The sequence below is a fragment of the Somniosus microcephalus genome, chromosome 5 (genome assembly GCF_052327205.1).
Source record: "Somniosus microcephalus isolate GS21.2 chromosome 5, FLI_Smic_1.0, whole genome shotgun sequence".
Taxonomy (NCBI): domain Eukaryota; kingdom Metazoa; phylum Chordata; class Chondrichthyes; order Squaliformes; family Somniosidae; genus Somniosus; species Somniosus microcephalus.
In genome coordinates, this window is record NC_140991.1 from 145,587,818 (window position 1) to 145,608,413 (window position 20,596).

At 46.2% G+C, this 20,596-nt stretch overlaps 1 protein-coding gene across 3 annotated transcripts in view; it reads right to left on the reverse strand.

Moving 5' to 3' along the window:
- The window catches only part of ngly2 (N-glycanase 2), a 334,241-nt gene that overhangs the window by 55,552 nt on the left and 258,093 nt on the right, over positions 1-20,596 (reverse strand). For all 3 annotated transcript variants that reach the window (XM_085988341.1, XM_085988340.1, XM_085988339.1), the window contains exon 9: positions 18,392-18,513. In XM_085988341.1, coding sequence (XP_085844467.1) covers positions 18,392-18,513 — 122 coding nt within the window. The remainder of the gene's footprint in view (positions 1-18,391; positions 18,514-20,596) is intronic.

Here is a 20,596-nt window from a genome sequence, read left to right on the forward strand (position 1 = left end):
TTCTGGACTCAACATCGAGTTCAACAATTTCAGACCATAACCTCTGCCCCTATATTTTTTTCACATGGCAGCTGTTGATGATTCTGCCATTTCCATTTACACCTCATCTAGACTCATCTTTTGTTGCTTAATTTGTCCCATTACCATTTTCTTTTGCCTTGCACCATCACCACTTTTGTCTTTTAATCTCTCCTGTCTTCCACCCTATCACAGACCTTCCCCTTTTGTTCTTTCCTCCCCTTTCTCTGCTCCTGCACTTGCTTAAAAATCTGTTACATCTCTAATTGTTTTGAGTTCTGACGAAGGGTCATCGACCTGAAACGTTAACTCTGTTTCTCTCCCCACAGATGCTGCCTGACCTGCTGAGTATTTCCAGCATTTTCTGTTTTTATTACTTTGCCGCAGTACTGATGTGAAAATAACAGTCTAGTTCAGGGACAGGGTATATTAAGAGAGCACACAATGTTATATCCTTTAAAAATACCAATACCATTGTAATTTCTCCCAATGAAGGAACATTTATTTTGTGGTATGTAGAACATAAAGAAGGATTAAAGGAATAAGCTATCAGGGTATGTATGTGCCCCAGAGTTGTTTTTCTGTTTTGTATTAGAGGTAACTTAATTTACAGGGTTACTCCATGGAGATAAGTAGTAGAAGAAATGAGTGATGAAGTTAGGATTTTTAAGTGTCAGTGGTAGTGCTGTGCTGAGATATGATTGTTTTTGTTGTGTTTAAGTCTCTGCCAAGTATTTGTTATGCTTTGAAGGAGAATTCTTAAAGGAAGGTATATTATGGATTGAAATACACCCTGCTACAAATTATATTCGTTTTAAATTGCCGCAACATGGAAAACTGTTTAAAATGTAGGGAATCCGCAACTTGGCATCTCTTTCAAATGTTTATTAGTAATCATTGTGTAAGTACATAAAATCAGCTTTCAGTGTTGTCATGACCAGTGGTTAGTGCTAAGAGCAGTAACAAATGAACAACAGTGTATGTTAGACTTGGCAAACTAGAACCAGCACAATCTACTCTTAATTCAAAATTGCCTCATATGCTGATTTACTGCTTATTTATTTAAGTTTTTAAAGCAAAATGACACTGAATTAACAAGAGTGATGAAGTTGTGGCAGAATGAATGCTCTACAGGCACTACGCACCTGCTATACTGAGAGCTGACTTCCTGCTTTAATGCATAGCCAGCTCATTTACATCATCTTCTTCTTGGCAGTCCCTCGGAACCGAGGATGACTTGCTTCCACACTAAAAATGAGTTCCCAGGTGACTGATGAGTCCAATGCGGGACCTACAGTCTGTCACACGTGGGCCAGACTGTGGTTGAAGGGGCGGGTGGGTGGGATGCTTGGGTTGACATGCGCTGTTTACGCTTGGCTTCCACTTGCTCCCGGCGAAGAGACTCGAGGTGTTTGGCGCCTTCCCGGATGCTTCTCCTCCACTTTCTGCGGTCCCCTTGGGCCAGGGATTCCCAGGAGTCGGTGGGGATGTTGCACTTTTTCAAAGAGGCTTTGAGGGTGTCCTTGAAGCGTTTCCTCTGCCCACCTGGGGCTCTCTTGCCGTGTCAGAGCTCTGAGTAGAGCGCTTGTTTTGGGAGTCTCGTATCGGGCATGCAGACGATGTGACCCGTCCATCGGAGCTGATCGAGCGTGGTCAAAGCTTCAATGCTGGGGATGTTGGCCTGAGCAAGAACACGGACGTTGGAGCGCCTATCCTGCCAATGAATTTGCAGGATCTTGCAGAGGCAGCATTGGTGGTGCCTCTCCAGTGATTTAAAATGCCTGCTGTACATGGTCCATGTCTCTGAGGCATACATGAGGGTGGGTATCACTACTGCTCTGTAGACCATGAGCTTGGTGCTGGGTTTGAGGTCCTGGTCTTCAAACACTCTCTTCCTCAGGCGACCGAAGGCTGCACTGGCACACTAAAGACGGTGTTGGACTTCATCATCGACATCTGCCTTTGTTGACAGTAGGCTCCCGAGGTATGGAAAGTGGTCCACGTTGTCCAAGGCCTTTTCGTGGATTTTGATAATCGGGGGGCAGTACTATGTGGCGGGGGCAGGTTGGTAATGGACCTTTGTCTTACGGATGTTTAGTGTAAGGCCCATTTACATGATGCGCTAGTAGCACATCGGGATCATAGTGCGGGTTATCTGATGAGTGCCTTTTTGAGGGCTGCTGGTCACTATAATGCTGTCCTGCTACTGAGAGGGAAAAATAGCTAGAGCACATCGACAAAGCAAAATGACTCTATTCCAGGATGCACATTTGGAGGTCCTGCAGAGAAGAGTGATCCTTCTTTGGAGTTTAAAGAAGAGCAGCATCAGAGCAGGCTGGATTGAGGTGGCTGAAAGAGTCAATGCTATCTCACTAGTACACCAGGTAACGAGAAAGTTTGCTGACCTCTGAATGGTTGCTACAGTAAGTGTGCTCACATATTACAATCTACATTTACTTAATATTACAATTTCAGAATTAGATCTGAAAGCTGTGCAGCCACGTACTCCCACACAGATTTCCGGCCAAGAGCATGAGGCAGCAGAGAATGGCAGGAGGTGGCACCAATGATGGAGATGATGAAGCCACATCTGTATCATCCATCTGTTCTGCTTAAAGTACTCTAGGTGTGGCAGAAAGCGTGCAAACCGAGGCAGTCACTGCAGTAATATCAATGGCACCTGCAGGGCCATCCAGTGACTCAGCTAGAGGTGGTAGCAGACCATCGCCATCTCTAAAAGCAGACACTGACACCCAGCAATCATCCATCTAACTTCCTTCTCGCAGTGGAAGCTGCACATGATTAGGAAGTACAGGTAGACTATCCTTTATCCGAAAACCTCGGGACTAGCCGTGTTTCGGTTTTAGGAAAATTTCGGATTTCGGAAGGTACGCGAAAACACTTCGGTTTTCAGAGGTAATTCGGTTTTCGGGAGTGCAGATAAAGGATACACTATCCCTTATCCGGCAGCGTCGGGTCATGCTTTGCGCCACTTTCGGCTTTCAGAGGTTTTCTGGTTTCGGATGTGCGGATAAAGGCTGGTACACTTACGCTAAGCGATTTCGGTTTTCAGAAGTGCGGAAAAATGCTACACTATCCCTTATCCAGCTAGGCCTGTAAGTCGTGCGCCACTCTGGTCATGTCGTGCGCACGACTTACGCTGACCGAAAAAACCTTCAGTTTTTAGAGGGTTTCGGTTTTCGGAAGTCCGGATAAAGGGTAGCCTACCTGTAGAAGGCACATATAAATACATGGCCACAAAGGGGAAGCACTGGGGTAAAACACACTGCACTGTACATGGAAATGGTCAATAAAATTTGGGTTAACTAGTACGTTAATGAGTCGTAACTTTGATTTGTGTTGGAGCAGAATAAGCAAGTTCTGGAGAAATGCTGTGGTATTCATAGGTCTTGAAGTAAGCTAGAGGGCAATGACAGCATATTAGGTACAAGTGCAGATGACTGCTGTGCATTGTACAGTCTAGGCACTTAAATAAAAAGGTACATTTAGTGCAGCTTGCAATAACACTTTTGGGTGAACAGAAGGCATCCTTGCTGGGTTCTGGTCGAGGTTCTCTTCTGCCAGCTCTCTTCTCCATGAGCCTTGGCATTGGCTCTTTGCAGAATGAAGTAATATAAAGTGAAGCAGATTGCGATAATCTTGAATACCCTGACCGGGCTGCAAGCAAGACTCCGCTGATAGGCTGATGCATCTGAAATTTGGCCTTGGTATTAACCCCCTCACGATGGGCAGGAGAGGGTCAGGGGTTAAAAATTTAAAACTGGGGAACGCGTCCCCAACCCGCTCCATAGGTGGCCATTGCCATTTTAACGGAGGCGGGTTTCATGTCATGCGAGGCAATACAGTGCAATTGGGAGCCTGATTGCCTCTGTCGTGGGGAAGCAAGAAATCCCAGGGCTCAGGAAACCCAGCAGTGAAAGGGAGGCAGGAGCTGCCAGCTCACAAAGGTAAATGCGTTTTACAGCATTCCTTGTGGGCCATGAGGAGCAGGAGTGCTCCCCTCGGCCTCTCAAGGAAGCATTTTTCCTCTATGCTGATTGCGACCTCTCTCTTCCCCCCAGCACGATCGCAGACCTCCCCCTCCAAGTCCGATCTCTGGCCTTCCCCCACTCCTGCGATGGCCTCTCTTTCTCCCCCCCCCCCACCCCCCTCCCCAGCCACGATTACAGAATCCCCTCCTCCAAGCCCCGATCTCCAACTCCCTCCTGCCTCCCGAATGCCAGGGACCATCCCCATGGGTCCACGGCTGGTGCCTCCTGTTGCTGGTTTTGCCACCCGGCAGCTGGCCTGCCTGTCAATTTGGCTGGCTGCTGGGCAGAAAATGAAAGAAAAAGTCTGCCATTAAATTCGTCAGGACCTCTGCGTCCCCTGCCTTACCTGGATTTCCCCTCGCTACCGCGCTCCCCTGCACTCTCCCCGCCTCCCCATAAATATTGGGGCCTTTGTTTCAGCATTGATAACTGTGAATACCTCATTGCATCTCTATTCAGGTCTAGTCCCTGGGTATGTCAAAAGGTTTATGAGCCAGGACTCTAGTGGATAGCCTTGATCCTTTAGTAGCCAGTTGTGGGGAATCAAGAAATCCTAGGCCTGGGTAAACAAAGCATGCATCACCTGCATAATGCAGCTGTGCACCGCAGGTTGGGAGATTTATCAGACAGCTCCTGTTGTTGCTCAGGATGACCCATGCCATAAAATGTGAGTGGGTCCTTCTTTAGAACCTAAGATGTAAAAGCACCTACTCTGCATGCCTCCACGGTCCTCCTCTTCCTCCTTCAGATAGAAGGGATTGCTCAGTGGGGTATCCATAGATGCTGTGCAGGCTCTACATAATTAACATATATTTTGGCCCCTTTATGAGTCCAGTGCATGTCTGGTGCATGTAACCTCAGAGCCACTGGTGCTTTCCCACCACATCATATTGTGCTAAGTGCAATGTATGCACAGCATCTTGTCTGGTTCCCCCAATATTGTGGTCACTTGGGCATAATGTGGATCTACACTATGGGCAGTGAGCAATGCATTCTCGGCCGCAGCATCCGTTGATTTTAGAAACTGCTTAATGTCATTCGTTGATAGAGAAGAAAGCAATCAGAAAAAGTTATAAAGAATTTTGTTAAGGTATTAAATAATGGTAAAAGTCTGTGGAGAGACAGGCTGAATAGTTTTTAAGAGACAAGGGCCCAGAAAATGGGCTACTTACTGCCACCCGTTTTCGCCACAATCTTGGAAAAAAAATGCTGGCCGCTGCTCTAATGCCCAACTCTGGCACGGGACACGGTGGCCGCCATTTTGGTGAGGGCCTTAGTGCTGCCGATATGGAGAGCGTGACGTCAGTCGGCGTGCAATGTCGACTTAACGCCACGAACTGCGAACTTGGACCTTTGCGCTGAGTTTAGCGCTGGGTCCTAAGCTTGCTGTGGAAAAACAAGCATGCAGCAGCTGACAGAGACGCCGTCGGCAGATCTTTCAGGTAAGTTTGCATTTAAGCTTTTGGACTGGATTTATTACATTTTATTGAAGTAGTGGCTTGGTGCAATACATGTTAAACATTTTTTAAGTGTGCAGGGAGTGCTGCTGGATGCTTCAAGGCCTCGGATGGTAAAGGAAGGCCAATGAGCAGACAGAAAATGCTGCAAATACTTAGCAGGTCAGGCAGCAACCGTGGAGAGAGAAACAGAGTTCACGTCTCAGGTCGAGATGCTGCCTGACCTGCTGAGTATTTCCTGCATTTTATGCTTTTATTTCAGATTTACAGCATCCACTTGCAGAGGGTAGATGAAGATGCAGAAGAGGAAGCAGCAGAAAAGGAAGAAGCAGATAAGGAGGAAGCAGAAGGAAGGATGCAATCCAGACAGCCCCTTTCTGGCTGGGATATCTGGGATTGAATCATCTGCCTGTAGTACCAGTGACCACAACCCCAGTTTCCCTTTCAACATTAGTCCAAACCTTACCTTCTCTCTGTTACTGACCATCACAGTGTCCTCTTGGTCACAATGCTGAAATAAAAGCCACCACAAAGCGAACTTTCCAATCTATCCATCCAATGACATCAAGAAATCAACTAATCACCCTTGTGCATTCCCTTAGTGACTGTCTTGTATTTGCCTTTGCCTATCCTATTGATGTCATGCAGTGCTACCCCAGTGCTGCAGTATGGCTGGTGGAAGGCTGCTGACTTTCAGTGGGGGATACTGCAAATGGCCTTGCTGGTCGACCTTGAGGAGCTAGTGGCTGGGAGTGTGAAATCGAGTGATGGTGTTTCTTCTTCACTCTCCTCTCCCTATTCTTGGTCAACCACTGGCTGGGCAGGCTGTATTTCTTGGGTGTGTGAAATGAGGAAGGCACAAGGGTAGAGTTGTGATGAGGGAAGGGCGGGAAAGCGAGAGGTGCATGCGAGAAGGAGGATAAGGTTTGAGGATACCAGCATCTTGTATCTTTTAAGCCAAGGGCCCAGCCATGCCCCTGCCAAGAATGGCCAGCACCGTCTCCTCCAAGGGGGTGAAGTGAAGCTAGGAATGCGAGGTGTGCCTCATGTTTGGTAGAGATTGTTGGTAGGTGAGTGATTGACGGGGGCAAGGGGAGGGGGGGAGTCATGCATTGAGAAGTGTGTTAGCCTAACATCTGTTGTCAGGAAATTACTAGAGTCTATAATTAAAGATAGGGTGACTCAACACCTTGAAAATTTTCAGTTGATCATAGAGAGCCAGTGGATTTGTAAAAGGTAGGTCATGTCTTACGAATCTGATTTAATTTTTTGAAGAGGTGACTGAAGTAGTGGGCAGGGGAATGTCTAAAGATGTTATTTATATGGACTTCCAGAAGGCATTTGATAAAGCCCCTATTAAGAGACTGTTAACTAAGGTTGAAGCCCATTGAATTGATGACAAATTATTGACTTGGTTAGGAAATTGGCTGAGCGGCAGGAGGCAGAGGCCGGAATTTTCCCGTTGCCGAATGTGTGGGTTTGGGGGCGGGTTGGCAGTAAATATTCCGGAAATAGCAAGCGCATCGGGAACCCGCCGTCATCCCGCTTGGGGCATTTAACTTGGGTGGCTTTGAAGACGCGACACGGACCCGATCGGCAGAGGCAGGCGACCTCATTGAAATCATAATGTGCTTGTTGAGAGACCCGTAAGAGTGATTTTAACGCCAGCTTTTGACTTTAACTGCAGGAGCACGGGGTTCACGGAGCTCGGGTACCTCGCCTGTGAAGGGAAGGCAGGAGCTCAGTGGCCACTGCCGAGTTCATTCATTGACAGCTGGGAAAAGCACATAAATACTATAACATTACACCTCAGTACTTGCCTCATGGAAGGCTCTTGCTGATTCCATTTTGTTCATAGATTTGGGTGTCTGCAGTTTGCAGGTTATTTTTGAAACCTCAGAAGCCACTCTCACCACATTGCTACTCACTATCACAACATTGAGGGATTGGCCCTCTCATCTCCACTTTAGCTGCCATCTACTACATCAGCATGGGTGCCGCTTATACTGTCTCACCTTGGTCCTCAGAAATGGACCAAGATGAGCCCCACCACCAACACCAGCAACCACAACAGCAGCCTTCTCCTCAACGACCTGATGCTCCACAGGAGAGGGGGGGGGGGGGCACCACAGGGCTGCACCGCACCGGAGGCAATACCCCTAACACAGGGTATACAGGCAGAGGATGAGCTTCCTCAACATGACTGAGCAGCAGTGCTTCAGGAGGTTCAGGCTATCGTGCCAGGTCGTTGCAGACATTTAGAACATAAGAACATAAGAAATAGGAGCAGGAGTAGGCCAATCGGCCCCTCGAGCCTGCTCCACCATTCAATAAGATCATGGCTGATCTGATCCTAACCTCAAATCTTCTATCACTCTGCATCCACCCGAACCCATGTGATCTCCCGGGAGAGGCGAAAAACCAGATAAAGACCCAATGGCCAATTTGGGAGAAAAAAATCTGGGAAATTCCTCTCCGACCCATCTAGGCGATCGAAATTCTTCCAGGAGATCACTCTGTCCCTATATTTTCTACAGTACTTACCTTCTGTAAAGGCGATCTCCACCCCAGCCAGGAACAGGAATAAAACCATCTCCTGAAATCTAACAGAATTAGAACACAGTAGGAGCAGAACAAGGCTACACGGCCCCTGGGCCCGCTCCACTACCCACAGGGCCATGACCATTCCGAACCCAGACTCATGTCCAATTTCCTGCCCGCTCCCCGTAACCCTTTATTCCCTTTACTTCTAGGAAACTATCTATTTCTGTTTTAAATTTATTTAATGATGTAGCTTCCACAGCTTTCTGGGGCAGCAAATTCCACAAACCTACCACCCTCTGAGTGAAGAAGTTTCTCCTCATCTCAGTTTTGAATGAGCAGCCCCTTATTTTAAGATTATGCCCCCTAGTTCTAGTTTCACCCATCATTGGGAACATCCTCACCGCATCCACCCGATCAAGCCCCTTCACAATCTTATATGTTTCAATAAGATCGCCTCTCATTCTTCTGAACTCCAATGAGTAGAGTCCCAATCTACTCAGCCTCTCCTCATGACCACCCCCTCATCCCCGGGATTAACCGAGTGAACCTTCTTTGTACTGACTCGAGAGCAAGTATGTCTTTTCTTAAGTATGGACACCAAAACTGTATGCAGTATTCCAGGTGTGGCCTCACCAATACCTTGTACAACTGCAGCAATACCTCCCTGTTTTTATATTCCAACCCCCTAGCAATAAAAGCCAACATTCCATTGGCCTTCTTGATCACTTGCTGCACCTGCATACTAACTTTTTGAGTTTCGTGCACCAGGACCCCCAGATCCCTTTGTACTACAGTACTTTCCAGTTTCTTGCCATTAAGATAATAACTTGCTCTATGATTTTTCCTGCCAAAGTGCATAACCTCACACTTTCCAGTATTGTATTCCATCTGCCAAATCTCTGCCCACTTACTTAGCCTGTCTATGTCCCTTTGCAGGTTTCTTATGTCCTCCTCACTCACTACTTTCCGTCCCATCTTTGTATCATCTGCAAACTTTGATATGTTACACTCGGTCCCCTCCTCCAAATCGTTAATGTAGATTGTAAAGAGTTGGGGACCCAGCACTGACCCCTGCGGAACACCACTAGTTACTGGTTGCCAATCTGAGAACGAACCATTTATCCCAACTCTCTGCTTTCTGTTAGAGAGCCAATCCTCCACCCATGGATAGCTTGCTGGAACAAGACTGGCTGCCCAGAGGACCTGGTGGACATGCCTTACCAGTGATCGTCAAAGTCACCACCGCCCTCAACCTCTTCACCTCAGGCTCCTTCCAGGAATCTGCAGCAGACATTTGCGGGTTCTCCCAGTTGGCCGCCCCACAGGTGACCAATGCCATGTTTCACAAGTCAGCCAATTATATTAACTTTGCCACTGATGAGACTAGTGTCAGAGCGGGTGCTCGGCTTTGCGGCTCTGGCTGACTTCCCACAGGTGCAGGGCATCATTGACTGCACACATGTGGCCATGAAGGCAACCCATCATCACCCAGGAGTGTTTGTGAACCACAAAGGCTCTTCCACTCCCTCAATGTGCAGCTCGTCTGCAACCATAAAAAGATCATCATGCATGTGTGCGCCAGATTCCCTGGCAGCTGTCATGACTCTTTCATTCTGCGCAAGTCCACCCTCCCTCAGCTCTTCGCACCTCCAAACAGTCTTACCGGCTGGCTGCTTGGAGACAAGGGCTATCCACTGAAGATGTGGCTCATGACACCCTTGAGGATGCCAAGTATTGAAGCCGAGGAGAGATATAATGAGAGCCACATTTCCACTAGATGTGTCATACAGCAAACAATCGGCATGCTGAAGATGCGCTTCAGATTCCTGGACAGATCTGGAAGAGCCCTTCAGTACGCACCAGCCAGAATCTCCATAATCATTGTCGTCTGTTGCGTGCTGCACAACATAGCGCAGCAGCGAGGAATGGAGCTGCAGGAGAAGCATGGCACACAGCCTCTTAGGAGGAGGAGGTGGTGGAAGACGAGGAGGAGGAGGAGGAACCTGAGGTGGAGATGCACCAGCAGCGGCGCTCATCACGGCCAGATTTACTTAACTTGCTCCAATGTAGCCACATGCTTGCCACATGCTGTACTAATTTCCGCCCCCCCACCCCCACCAACACCATAACGCATCCCTACAATGACCAATCCATTCCTCTCACCCAAACCCCCAATGCTCGAGGTTAAGTAATGTCTCACCCTTTACTCCAAGTGACAAAGCCACTTCCAAGGTTTGAGGAAAGTGGTGCAAAGAAAAACATGTATGTGTGTCATCAAAATAACTGAAACTTACCACAAACATTTTTGATACACCCACGCGCATATCCTTGTGCATCTACTTGTGTCATTTTTCTTTTCCGAGTGCTTCTACGAGGTGCAACCCCTGTGGCTTCAGCAGAGTTAGTTGCAGGCTGCTCACTTCCCTGCTGCAACTGATTAGACAGTTTTGGCGGACGTCCTCTGGGTTTTGGAGCCTGTGAGGGTCCCGCCAAAGTCTGCTCCTCCTGCAACTGTGCAGGGGCGGACTCAGCCATTCGGATCCAAGGAAGCACGTGAGGCTCTGACTGAGGGGGAGGCAACAGGAGAGAAGAGGGGGCGCTTTGAGAAGAGCCACCACTTCCATGTCCTCTCTCACCATCATCCCTCTCATAGGCCACCCACACTTTCCTGCTAGCAAGAAGCTGGAGAGCACCTTGCGGCACAGCAGTGGGGCGATAAAGGCCCAAGTCTACGTTTATATCCCTCCTCAAGAGGAGGTCTATGAGCGTCTGACTTCTGTTGTCCACAGCTAGCATGTGCTCATGTGACTGGCATATTTGCTGCTCCACGCAGGTGGCCATCCATTCCATGGAACAGCACACCGTCGCCATCGTCTGCGACATGGTAGTGCTCATGTTGGAGATAAACTCCTCCATTCTCTGAACATTTTCAGACATTGCGGCTGCAAAAGATGCCAGAGCCTTGTGCAATTGTTGCTGTTCCTCCAAGATCACCCTCTTTCTCGATGGACCCCGAGGCTCAGCATCTGCATGGAGCTCAGCAGAGCCGGGAGCGTCCTGCGCCCTCCGGCGAGGACTCTCCACTGCTGACCCTGTCAACACCACCTGCTCTTGCTGACTTGTGAATTGTGAGACACCAGGTGACAACACAACTCTATGGTGCAAAGGACCCACCGAGGTGTGCATATCTGCGCTGGTGCTGGGTGCACTTGGGTCTGCTGGGTGCACCCTCAGAGGCTGGAGGCTCCTCTGAGGAGTCGTCTTCCTCCTCCGGCTGGATAGTGGGGGCGGGGGTGGGGGCAATTGGTGGATCTGTGGGTGAGTAAAGAGATAAATTGGGAATGTAATATCGAGAATACGTAATGTTACCATTATGCACATGATGACATTTCACTGGCTGCTGACATCAGTCACCATATGAGTGACTGTTGTATGCCATGTGGCTGTATGAGATGCAATTCTGTCACCAGGTTGCTGGGATGTCCCCCTCTCTCCATCTCCCACTGCTAGCATCTCTCCAACTCCTGAGATCTCCAGAGTCCCCTCCTCTGCTGCTGCTAGTTTTGCAAAGACTGGAGGGCCACCTCCGGTTCTCTGCCTCTCCCTGTTGTTCTGGGCTCTTTCCTCCTGCAAGGAGGGAAAGAAGAGAAGTTTGAGTGAGAGTGATGGAATGAGTGTAAGGATTGTGTGGGTTACATCTATAGAGGGTGACTGAGGGAGTGGGGTGCCAATGCCAAATGGCCTCCTTCTGTGGTGTTACTTGCTGTGATTGCATTAGGATGAGGGTGAGTGTGAAGTGTGGTTAGTCAGACGGTGATGTGAGTATGTACGTAGAAAGAGAAGGATGGGTGGACGTGCAAGGTATTTTGGTGTGAGGAATGATGTGCAGTAGTAGGCTTGGGAAGGCAGAGTGATGGAGATGTGTTGACAGGCACATCAGGATGAGGGCGAGTGTGGCATTGCCCTCACCTTTCCTGACCTCATGAGATCATTGAATCGTTTCCTGCACTGGATCCATTTCCTCCTGACCACATCCTTGCTGCTGACTTCCTCAGCTATATCCAGCCAGGCTCGTTTGGTCTCTTGTGGGGGTCTCCTTCACCTATCAGCAGGGAAGAGGACCTCCCTGTGTGCTCTGACTGCGTCCACCAGAGTAAGCAGGGATGAGTCTGAAAAGTGTGGTGCAGCCCTTATGCCCTATGCTACCTAATAACAGTACTCAGGCCTTTGTTTGTTAGGTTCCACCCTCCTCTAGCAACCTTTAAATAAGTTGAGTGCAAGTCTGTTTTAAATATCGGCGCTGGAAACAAGTCATCGATGACATCATCAGACCCGCACCATTTAATAGGGCCGGGAAACGTGTATGAGTCTTTCAATTGGGGCCGTTAAGTTAAAGTCGCTCTGAGCAACGCACTGCTCAGAACATCACGTTCCCGACCCGCTATGCGGCCTGCACGCACCCGCCCCGCCCCCAAGATAAAAGTTCTGGCCAGAGTCGGGATAATGGGCAGGTACTCTAATTGGCAGGATTTGACTTGTGGTGTCCCGCAGAGATCGGTGTTGGGGCCTCAACTATTCATTGTATTTATGAACAACTTAGATGATGGGATAGAAAGCCACATATTCAAACGTGCTGATGACACAAAGATAGGTGGCATTGTAGGCAGTGTAGATTGATAGATTAATTGAATGGGCAAATGGATTTCAATGTAGGCAAATGTGAGGTCATCCACTTTGGACCTAAAACAGATAGAACAAGATACTTTCTAAATGGTGAAAAGCTATAAACAGTTGAGGTCTAAAGAGACTTGGGGGTCCAGGTACATAGATCATTAAAATGTCATGAACAGGTACAGAAAATAATCAAAAAGGCTAACGGAATGCTGGCCTTTATATCTAGAGGACTAGAATACAAGGGGGTAGAAGTTATGCTGCAGCTGTACAAAGACCTAGTTAGACCACACCTGGAGTATTGTGAGCAGTTCTGGGCACCACACCTTAGGAAGGATATATTGGCCTTGGAGGGAGTGCAGCGTAGGTTTACCAGAATGATACCCAGACTCCAGGGATTGAATTACAAGGAGCGATTACACAAACTAGGGTTGTATTCCCTGGAATTTAGAAGGTTAAGGGGTGATTTAATTTAAGTTTTCAAGATATTAAGGGGAACAAATAGGGTAGATAGAGAGAAACTATTTCCACTGGTTGGGGATTCTAGGACTAGGGGGCATAGTCTAAGAATTAGAGTCAGACCATTCAGGAGTGAAATTAGGAAACACTTCTACACACAAAGGGTGGTAGAAGTTTGGAACTCTCTTCCAGAAATGGTAATTGATGCTCGATCAATTGTTAATTGTAAATCTGAGATTGATAGATTTTTGTTAACCAAAGGTATTCAGGGATATGGCCCAAAGGCAGGTATATGGAGTTAGGTCGCAGATCAGCCATGATCTCATTGAATGGCGGAACAGGCTCAAGGAGCTAAATGTTCTACTACTGTTCCTATGTGTGAGGCTAGTGGTGCAGTTGGTAGGAGATGGCTTTTGAAGATGCATTCACTGACCTTGACCACTGGTCTGAGGTCATGAGGTTTCTTTGGACACTGGAGCCAGGGGATGGGGGCGACAGTGCTGGCAGTGACGGCTTCGGTGATCTGGTCCCACATCCTTCTTTCTGGAGGACCTCCTGGGCCCTGTGGGTAGAGGACCTTTCTTGCAGTGTTGCCCCCTGCACAAAGCTGGAGTGCTGCATGCGAGACCCTGGGTGCCCCGTCCCTGGCTTGCTAAGCCATTTGTGTTAGTGCTGAAGCACTTTTCCAATTTTTTCTTTTTAGGTGCGGAAGGCAATTCAGCTTTAAGAGCTGAAGACTCCAATTTGGAAATTATTTTTAATGTTAATTTTTTCTCAGAAGGCAGTTGAGCTGTAAGGGCTAAAAACTGCCTATTTTTAAATGATTTTTTTTCATTTTACAAAACAGTTTCCCTTTAAAGGGACCGCTCTGCTTTCCAAAATGACAGCCTTGCTTTAAGAGAAGGCTGTTCTTGCTGCAATGACGGTACGGCCACGCTACATTGGGCCTCCTGCTGGGACTACTGCCATGAAAACGGCTTTGCACGGTAAGTTTAGCGCTGGGCTAATGTTAATTAGCAACCAGCACCAATGTCCCGGTGCTGCCAGCGCCATTAATTTTGGCAGCCGTTAACTCCAGCCCGCAGTGGCATCGCCAGGTTTTTAGCACTCTCCAATCTTTAGCCCAGAGAATACCTGGGACACTTTTTATGAAGCATTTCTTTAATTGGTTAGCTCTGTGAAGATCCAAAAGTTAAATCTTGAGTAATTATTGTGAACTGTAGAACTAAAATCTATATTATCAAGACACATTAATCATTAGATCTTTGCCCATCTCACGTCTTTGCTGAAATATTTAATTGCTCATTTTGATTTGGTGGCAGTAACAGTTCCATGTGGGAGTTTAACAATCAGCCTTTGACCACTGGAACATCATTGCTGTATCAAAATAAAACAAAAACTAGTTAATCAATTGAATAAATTTTCTCCAGCTGCTCCAGGTTATCTTATTATTATTTATTATACTGAGTATTGAAGATTAACAAGAAAGATTGTGGCTAATTTTAAACTTCAGCGGAGGTGATACAACTGGTGGTAGCAGATGAGCATCGTTATAGGCTCCCCCAGTTTTCCTCGGATGGAGTGTATAACGAGCGGCCAATCCGCTACTGCCAATTTTATGCCCCCACTGAAGTTGAAAATTACCCACGTTATGTGGGAACAGATCAGTATCATAAATGCAATGTTCCCTTTAAGCTGCATGGCCATGCAACCACGCAGCGCTCCTGGGATCCTGTGCAGCCGGCTTTTCAATACGAAAACCGTGCATGCACGGTATTTTGAGTGGGCCATGCAGCCCCTTATGGCGCCAAAAAAAATTACAGGGAACATTGCATAACTGACATGCTTATTTTTAAAATACTCAAAAGATTAGCCTAATTTTGAAACCATCTTTCTTTGTCATTTCTACTACAGGCAACCCAAATTGTTTATTTGTCATTGTCTACATCATGCTAAAGTCTCAGGTGCTGAAAATTGACACTCTTTTTGCCGAAATAGGGCCGTAATGCGGGTGCACCTCAATTTTGAGGTTTGAATTTTGGGGTGGGACCAGTTTCCAAAGGCTTTATGTCTGCTTTAATTCTTCTGAAATTTCCAATCCAGGTGAGAAGGGCCATTTACTCTGCCCATCTTTTCACCAGCAATCAAATGAGATGGATGGCATAAGTTGTCGGAACAACCCTGTTTCCGCCCCATTAAACACTATTCCCATTAGTGTAACTTACATAGAACATAGCAACATAGGAACAGGAGTAGGCCATTCAGCCCCTCGAGCCTGTTCTGCCATTCAATGAGATCATGGCTGATCTATATCCTATCTCCATTTACCCGCCTTGGCTTCATGTCCCTTAATACCCTTGGCTGGCAAAAATCTATTGATCTCAGATTTAAAATTTTTAATTGAGCTAGCATCTACTGCCTTTTGTGGGAGAGAGTTCCACACTTCTACCTCACTTTGTGTGAACAAGTGTTTCCTAATTCCCTCCTGAGTGGTCTGGCTCTGATTTTAAGATTATGTCGCCTTGTCCTAGACTCCCCCCACCAGCGGAAACAAATTCTCTCTATCTACCCTATCAATTCCTTTCAAAATCCTATAAAAACTCAATCAAATCATCCCTTAACCTTCTATATTCCAGGGAATACAAACCTAGTTTATGTAATCTCTCTTCATAATCTAACCCTCGAAGCCCTGCTAACATTCTGGTGAATCTGCGCTGCACTCCTTCCAAGGCCAAAATATCCTTTCTAAGGTGCGTTGCCCAGAACTGTACACAGTACTCCAGATTAAAGAGGGGAAATGTTGTCATGAGTAGATCTGCCTCCATTTAAAAGTGCTTATTGCCCAACAACTTTTGCCCGTATCTCAGGTTTGCCTGCATATTTTAGGATTTTTTTTTGCTTTGAGGAGCTACTGAGCTGCACTTCAAAATGTGAAAGTGAGGGACACTCTGATCACCAGCATATTTCCAACTCTAACCCACTGTAAAGGATATCATAGAGCAGCATGGGATTCCCCTGCTTGCAATCTTGCTGAAGAAGAACAGTAAGAGCAATGGAGATTGAGGAAGCATCAAAAGAGGATGGGACTAATGTTCCCCCTAAGCTGCGTGGCCGTGCAGCGATTGGGAGGTCCCGCGCAGGCCGCTCATCAGCTGTAACGCTGGAAAAGATACAGTGCAGCAAATTTAAAGGGACCGCACACCTAAAATAAAAATTAGAGGGAACATTGGATGGGGCACCTGTTATTACCCCCCCCCAGTGAGTTTATAGGCCCCAGAAACCTTATGAGGGACCGAGTGCGGAGCTGTGCCTTTGCTGACTTTAACAGAATAATGCTGGAAATGCAAGACAAGTATCTAAGACCAGCAAGCTCAGAGCCACCAAAAATGACCCTAAATAGATTAACAAAACAAATTAAAAGTAAAATAAAGTGAAAAAAAGACCTCTAAAAATCCTGCAGGGAGAAAGGGGAAGGGGATAAATATAAGATCATTAAATAACAAGTTAAAAGCTACTGCACTCTACTGCAGTACTGAGGGAGTGCTACGCTGTCAGAGATTTCGTCTTTCGGATGAAGCCCTGTCTGCCCTCTCAAGTGGACGTAAAAGATCCCATGACACTATTTCAAAGAAGAACAGGGTAGTCCTGCCCAATATTTATCCCTCAACCAGCATCACTAAAAACAGATTATCTGGTCATTATGATCAGCCATGATCTCGTTGAATGGCGGAGCAGGCTCGAATGGCCTACTCCTGCTCCTATCTTCTATGTTTCTATGTTTATTATCTCATTGCTGTTTGTGGCTATAACAAAGCTATAAAGTGCTTTAGGACATCCTGAGGCTGTGAAAGGTGCTATATAAATGCAAGATCTTTCTTTCAGCAAGCTGGCTACAGAAAACACAGAGTAAGGGTTACGGGTAGTTACTCAGATGGGTAAAAGGTGGGAAATGGTATTCCACAAGGATCGGTGCTGAGACCACTGTTGTTCACCATTTACATAAATGATTTGGACTCGGGAATCATAAGTACAATTTCAAAATTTGCAGACAACACCAAATTTGGGGGTATAGTTAAGCTGAGGAAGACTGCGGCAAAATAAAATAATACATTAATAAACTTGCAGAATGAATGTGTAATTGCAAATCAAATTCAATATAGATAAGTGTGAGGTGGTGCATTTTGGTAGGAAGAATAAGGAGGCCACATACTCCTTGGAAAATAAGAGTCCTAATGGGGTAGATGAGCAAAAGGTTACACAAATCACTAAAAGTAGCCACACAGGTTAATAAGGCCATACAAATGCAAACAAAGCATTGGGGTTAATTTCTAGCGGGATAGAATTGAAAAGCAGAGAAGTTGTTAAACTTTAACAAACCTTGGTTGGACCATACTTGGAGTACTGTGTGCAGTTCTGGTCACCATATTATAAAAAGCATATAGAGGCATTGGAGAGGGTGCAAAAATATTTTATAAGGATGACACCAGAACTGAGAAGTTTTACCTATCAGGAAAGATTGAACAGGCTGGGGGTCTTTTCTCTAGAAAAGAAAAGATGAGGGTGACCTGATAGAGGCCTTTAAGATTATGAAAGGGTTAGATAGGGTAGATGTAGAGAAGATGTTTCCATTTGTGGGAGAGACCAAAACTAGGGACCATAAATATAAGATAGTCACTAATAAATTCAATAGGCATTTCAGGAGAAACTTCTTTATCCAGAGAGTGGTTAGAATGTGGAACTCGCTACCACAAGGAGTAGTTCAGGCGAATAGCAGAGATGCATTTAATGGTATGCTAGATAAACAAATGCGGGAGAAAAAAATAGAAGGTTCAGAGAAGCAAAGAGAGACCTAGAAAAAAGCATAGCTGCAGAGGTAAATCACAACAGGTAAAATTTATTTCAATACTACAATAGAGAGAGGATTACCATCTACCATGTTGTTTTCTATTTGCCAATCCCACATGTTGTAGCAAAGATCAAAGACTAATTTTTCATATTCCCCACAGCGTTTTGGAGGAAACTCCGATACATAGATTCACACAAGAGTAAGAGAACTGAAATGAACCACCACAGAACTATAGAATATTACAGTATAGAAAGAGGTCATTTGGAGCATAGTGTCTGACAATACCATACCTAGGTCTGCCACATATCCCCACAGTTAAATATAAATGCTGTAATATTCTTTACCTTCGTGGTAGAGGTTGGCACAACAAATTTAATAGGATGATACTTCTTGTTGTAACTTATGTTAAATGTGCCACCAGTGAAGAGTTGCAGTAGTTTAAAGGGGTACGGTGATGAACTGTAGCCTAGAAAACAAGAAATATACATATTGTGTCAAAGTGCAGTATGTAGAATTTGAACAGCAGTCTTTCAGTGCCAGAATAAATAATGCAAAAGTTGCCTTAAAGGCTCGCTAACAATTTATTGTATTTACTGTGTTTCTGTTCAGGATTTGTCTTCCCTGACTTGGCTAGATTTAATGAGCAGTATATGAGGGGAGTCATGTGATTGACAACAAACTTTTGTATTCTTATAGTCTAAATGCTAATCTGTGATCATTTTCTTCATCATAATTACTCAGCTTAACATTAATCCCTTTTGCGGGAGTCACTTTGATCCTTAAATTTGAGACAGTTTTGGTCTTACAGCGTGATTTCATCATCACTGTCATCGCAGGGATCCAGAGGACACTTTGTAATATATAGGTCATCAGACAGCGGTCATTTTTAACTTCATGGAAAATGATTGTCAAAAAATAAAATTCCCTTTCCACCCACATTAGAGCCAGGATTAATTATATTTCTATAGCACTCATGAACTTTTCAGATGCACAAATAGATTTCAGGTATCAATATAGATAATAGTGTGTATCATATTTTATATGGATGACTGGACGGATGGTATAATACTGGACATCACTTTTTGTTTTATTCGTTCTTGGGCTGTGGGCATCGCTGCCAAGGCCAGCATTTATTGCTCATCCCTAATTGTCCTCGAGAAGGTGGTGGTGAGCTGCCGCCTTGAACCGCTGCAGTCCTTGTGGTGATGGTACTCCCACAATGCTGTTAGGGAGGGAGTTCCAGGATTTTGACCCAGCAATGATGAAGGATCAGTGATATATTTCCAAGTCAGGATGGTGTCTGACTTGGAGGGGAACTTGGAGGTGGTGGTGTTTCCATGCACCTGCTGCCCTTGTCATTCTATGTGGTAGAGGTCGCGGGTTTGGGAGGTGCTGCCAAAGAAGCCTTGGTGAGTTGCTGCAGTGCATCTTCTAGATGGTACACACTGCAGCCATGGTACGCCAGTGGTGGAGGGAGTGACTGTTTAAGGTGGAGGATGGGGTGCCAATCAAACAGGTTGCTTTGTCCTGGATGGTGTCGAGCTTCTAGAGTGTTGTTGGAGCTGCACTCATCCAGGCAAGTGGAGAGTATTCCATCACACTCCTGACTTGTGCCTTGTAGATGGTGGAAAGGCTTTGGGGAGTCAGGAGGTGAGACAATTGCCGCAGAATACCTAGCCTCTGACCTGCTCTTGTAGTCACAGTATTTATGTGGCTGGTCCAATTAAGTTTCTGGTCAATGGTGACCCCCAGGATGTTGATGGTGGGGGATTCAGCGATGGTAATGCCATTGACTGTCAAGGGGAGGTGGTTAGACTCTCGCTTGTTGGAGATAGTCATTGCCTGGCACTTGTGTGACGCGAATGTTACCTGCCACTTATCAGCTCAAGCCTGAATGTCGTCCAGGTTTTACTTCATGCGGTCATGGACTGAGGAGTTGCAAATGGCGCTGAACACCGTGCAATCATCAGCGAATGTCCCCACTTCTGACATTATGATGGAGGGAAGGCCATTGATGAAGCAGCTGAAGATGGTTGGGCCTAGGACACTGCCCTGAGGAACTCTTGCAGCGATGTCCTGGGGCTGAGATGATTGGCCTCCCAACAACCACAACCATCTTACTTTGTGATGTGGAGATGCCGGTGTTGGACTGGGGTGGACAAATGTAAGAAGTCACACAACACCAGGTTATAGTCCAACAGCTTTATTTGAAATCACAAGCTTTCGGAGCGCTGCTCCTTCGTCAGGTGAAGTGAAGAGATGCATATAGACACAGCACATATAGTCAGAGAATACTGCCAGATGATTACAGGTAATCTTTCTAACTGCCATTTATCACACCTCGGCAGAGAGATAATCACAGCAATCAAAGGTGTGAATGGTGTCCAAACAGGCCAGTCAGGAAAACATTACATCAAAGAACAATGAGGTGGGGTCACAAGGGGTCAAATGTTGCAGATGCTGGGGTCTGTATGAAAAACAAAAAACAGACAAAAACATATTAAAAAAAAATGTTTTTTTGCTAGAAATCACAGCAGCTCCGGCCGCAT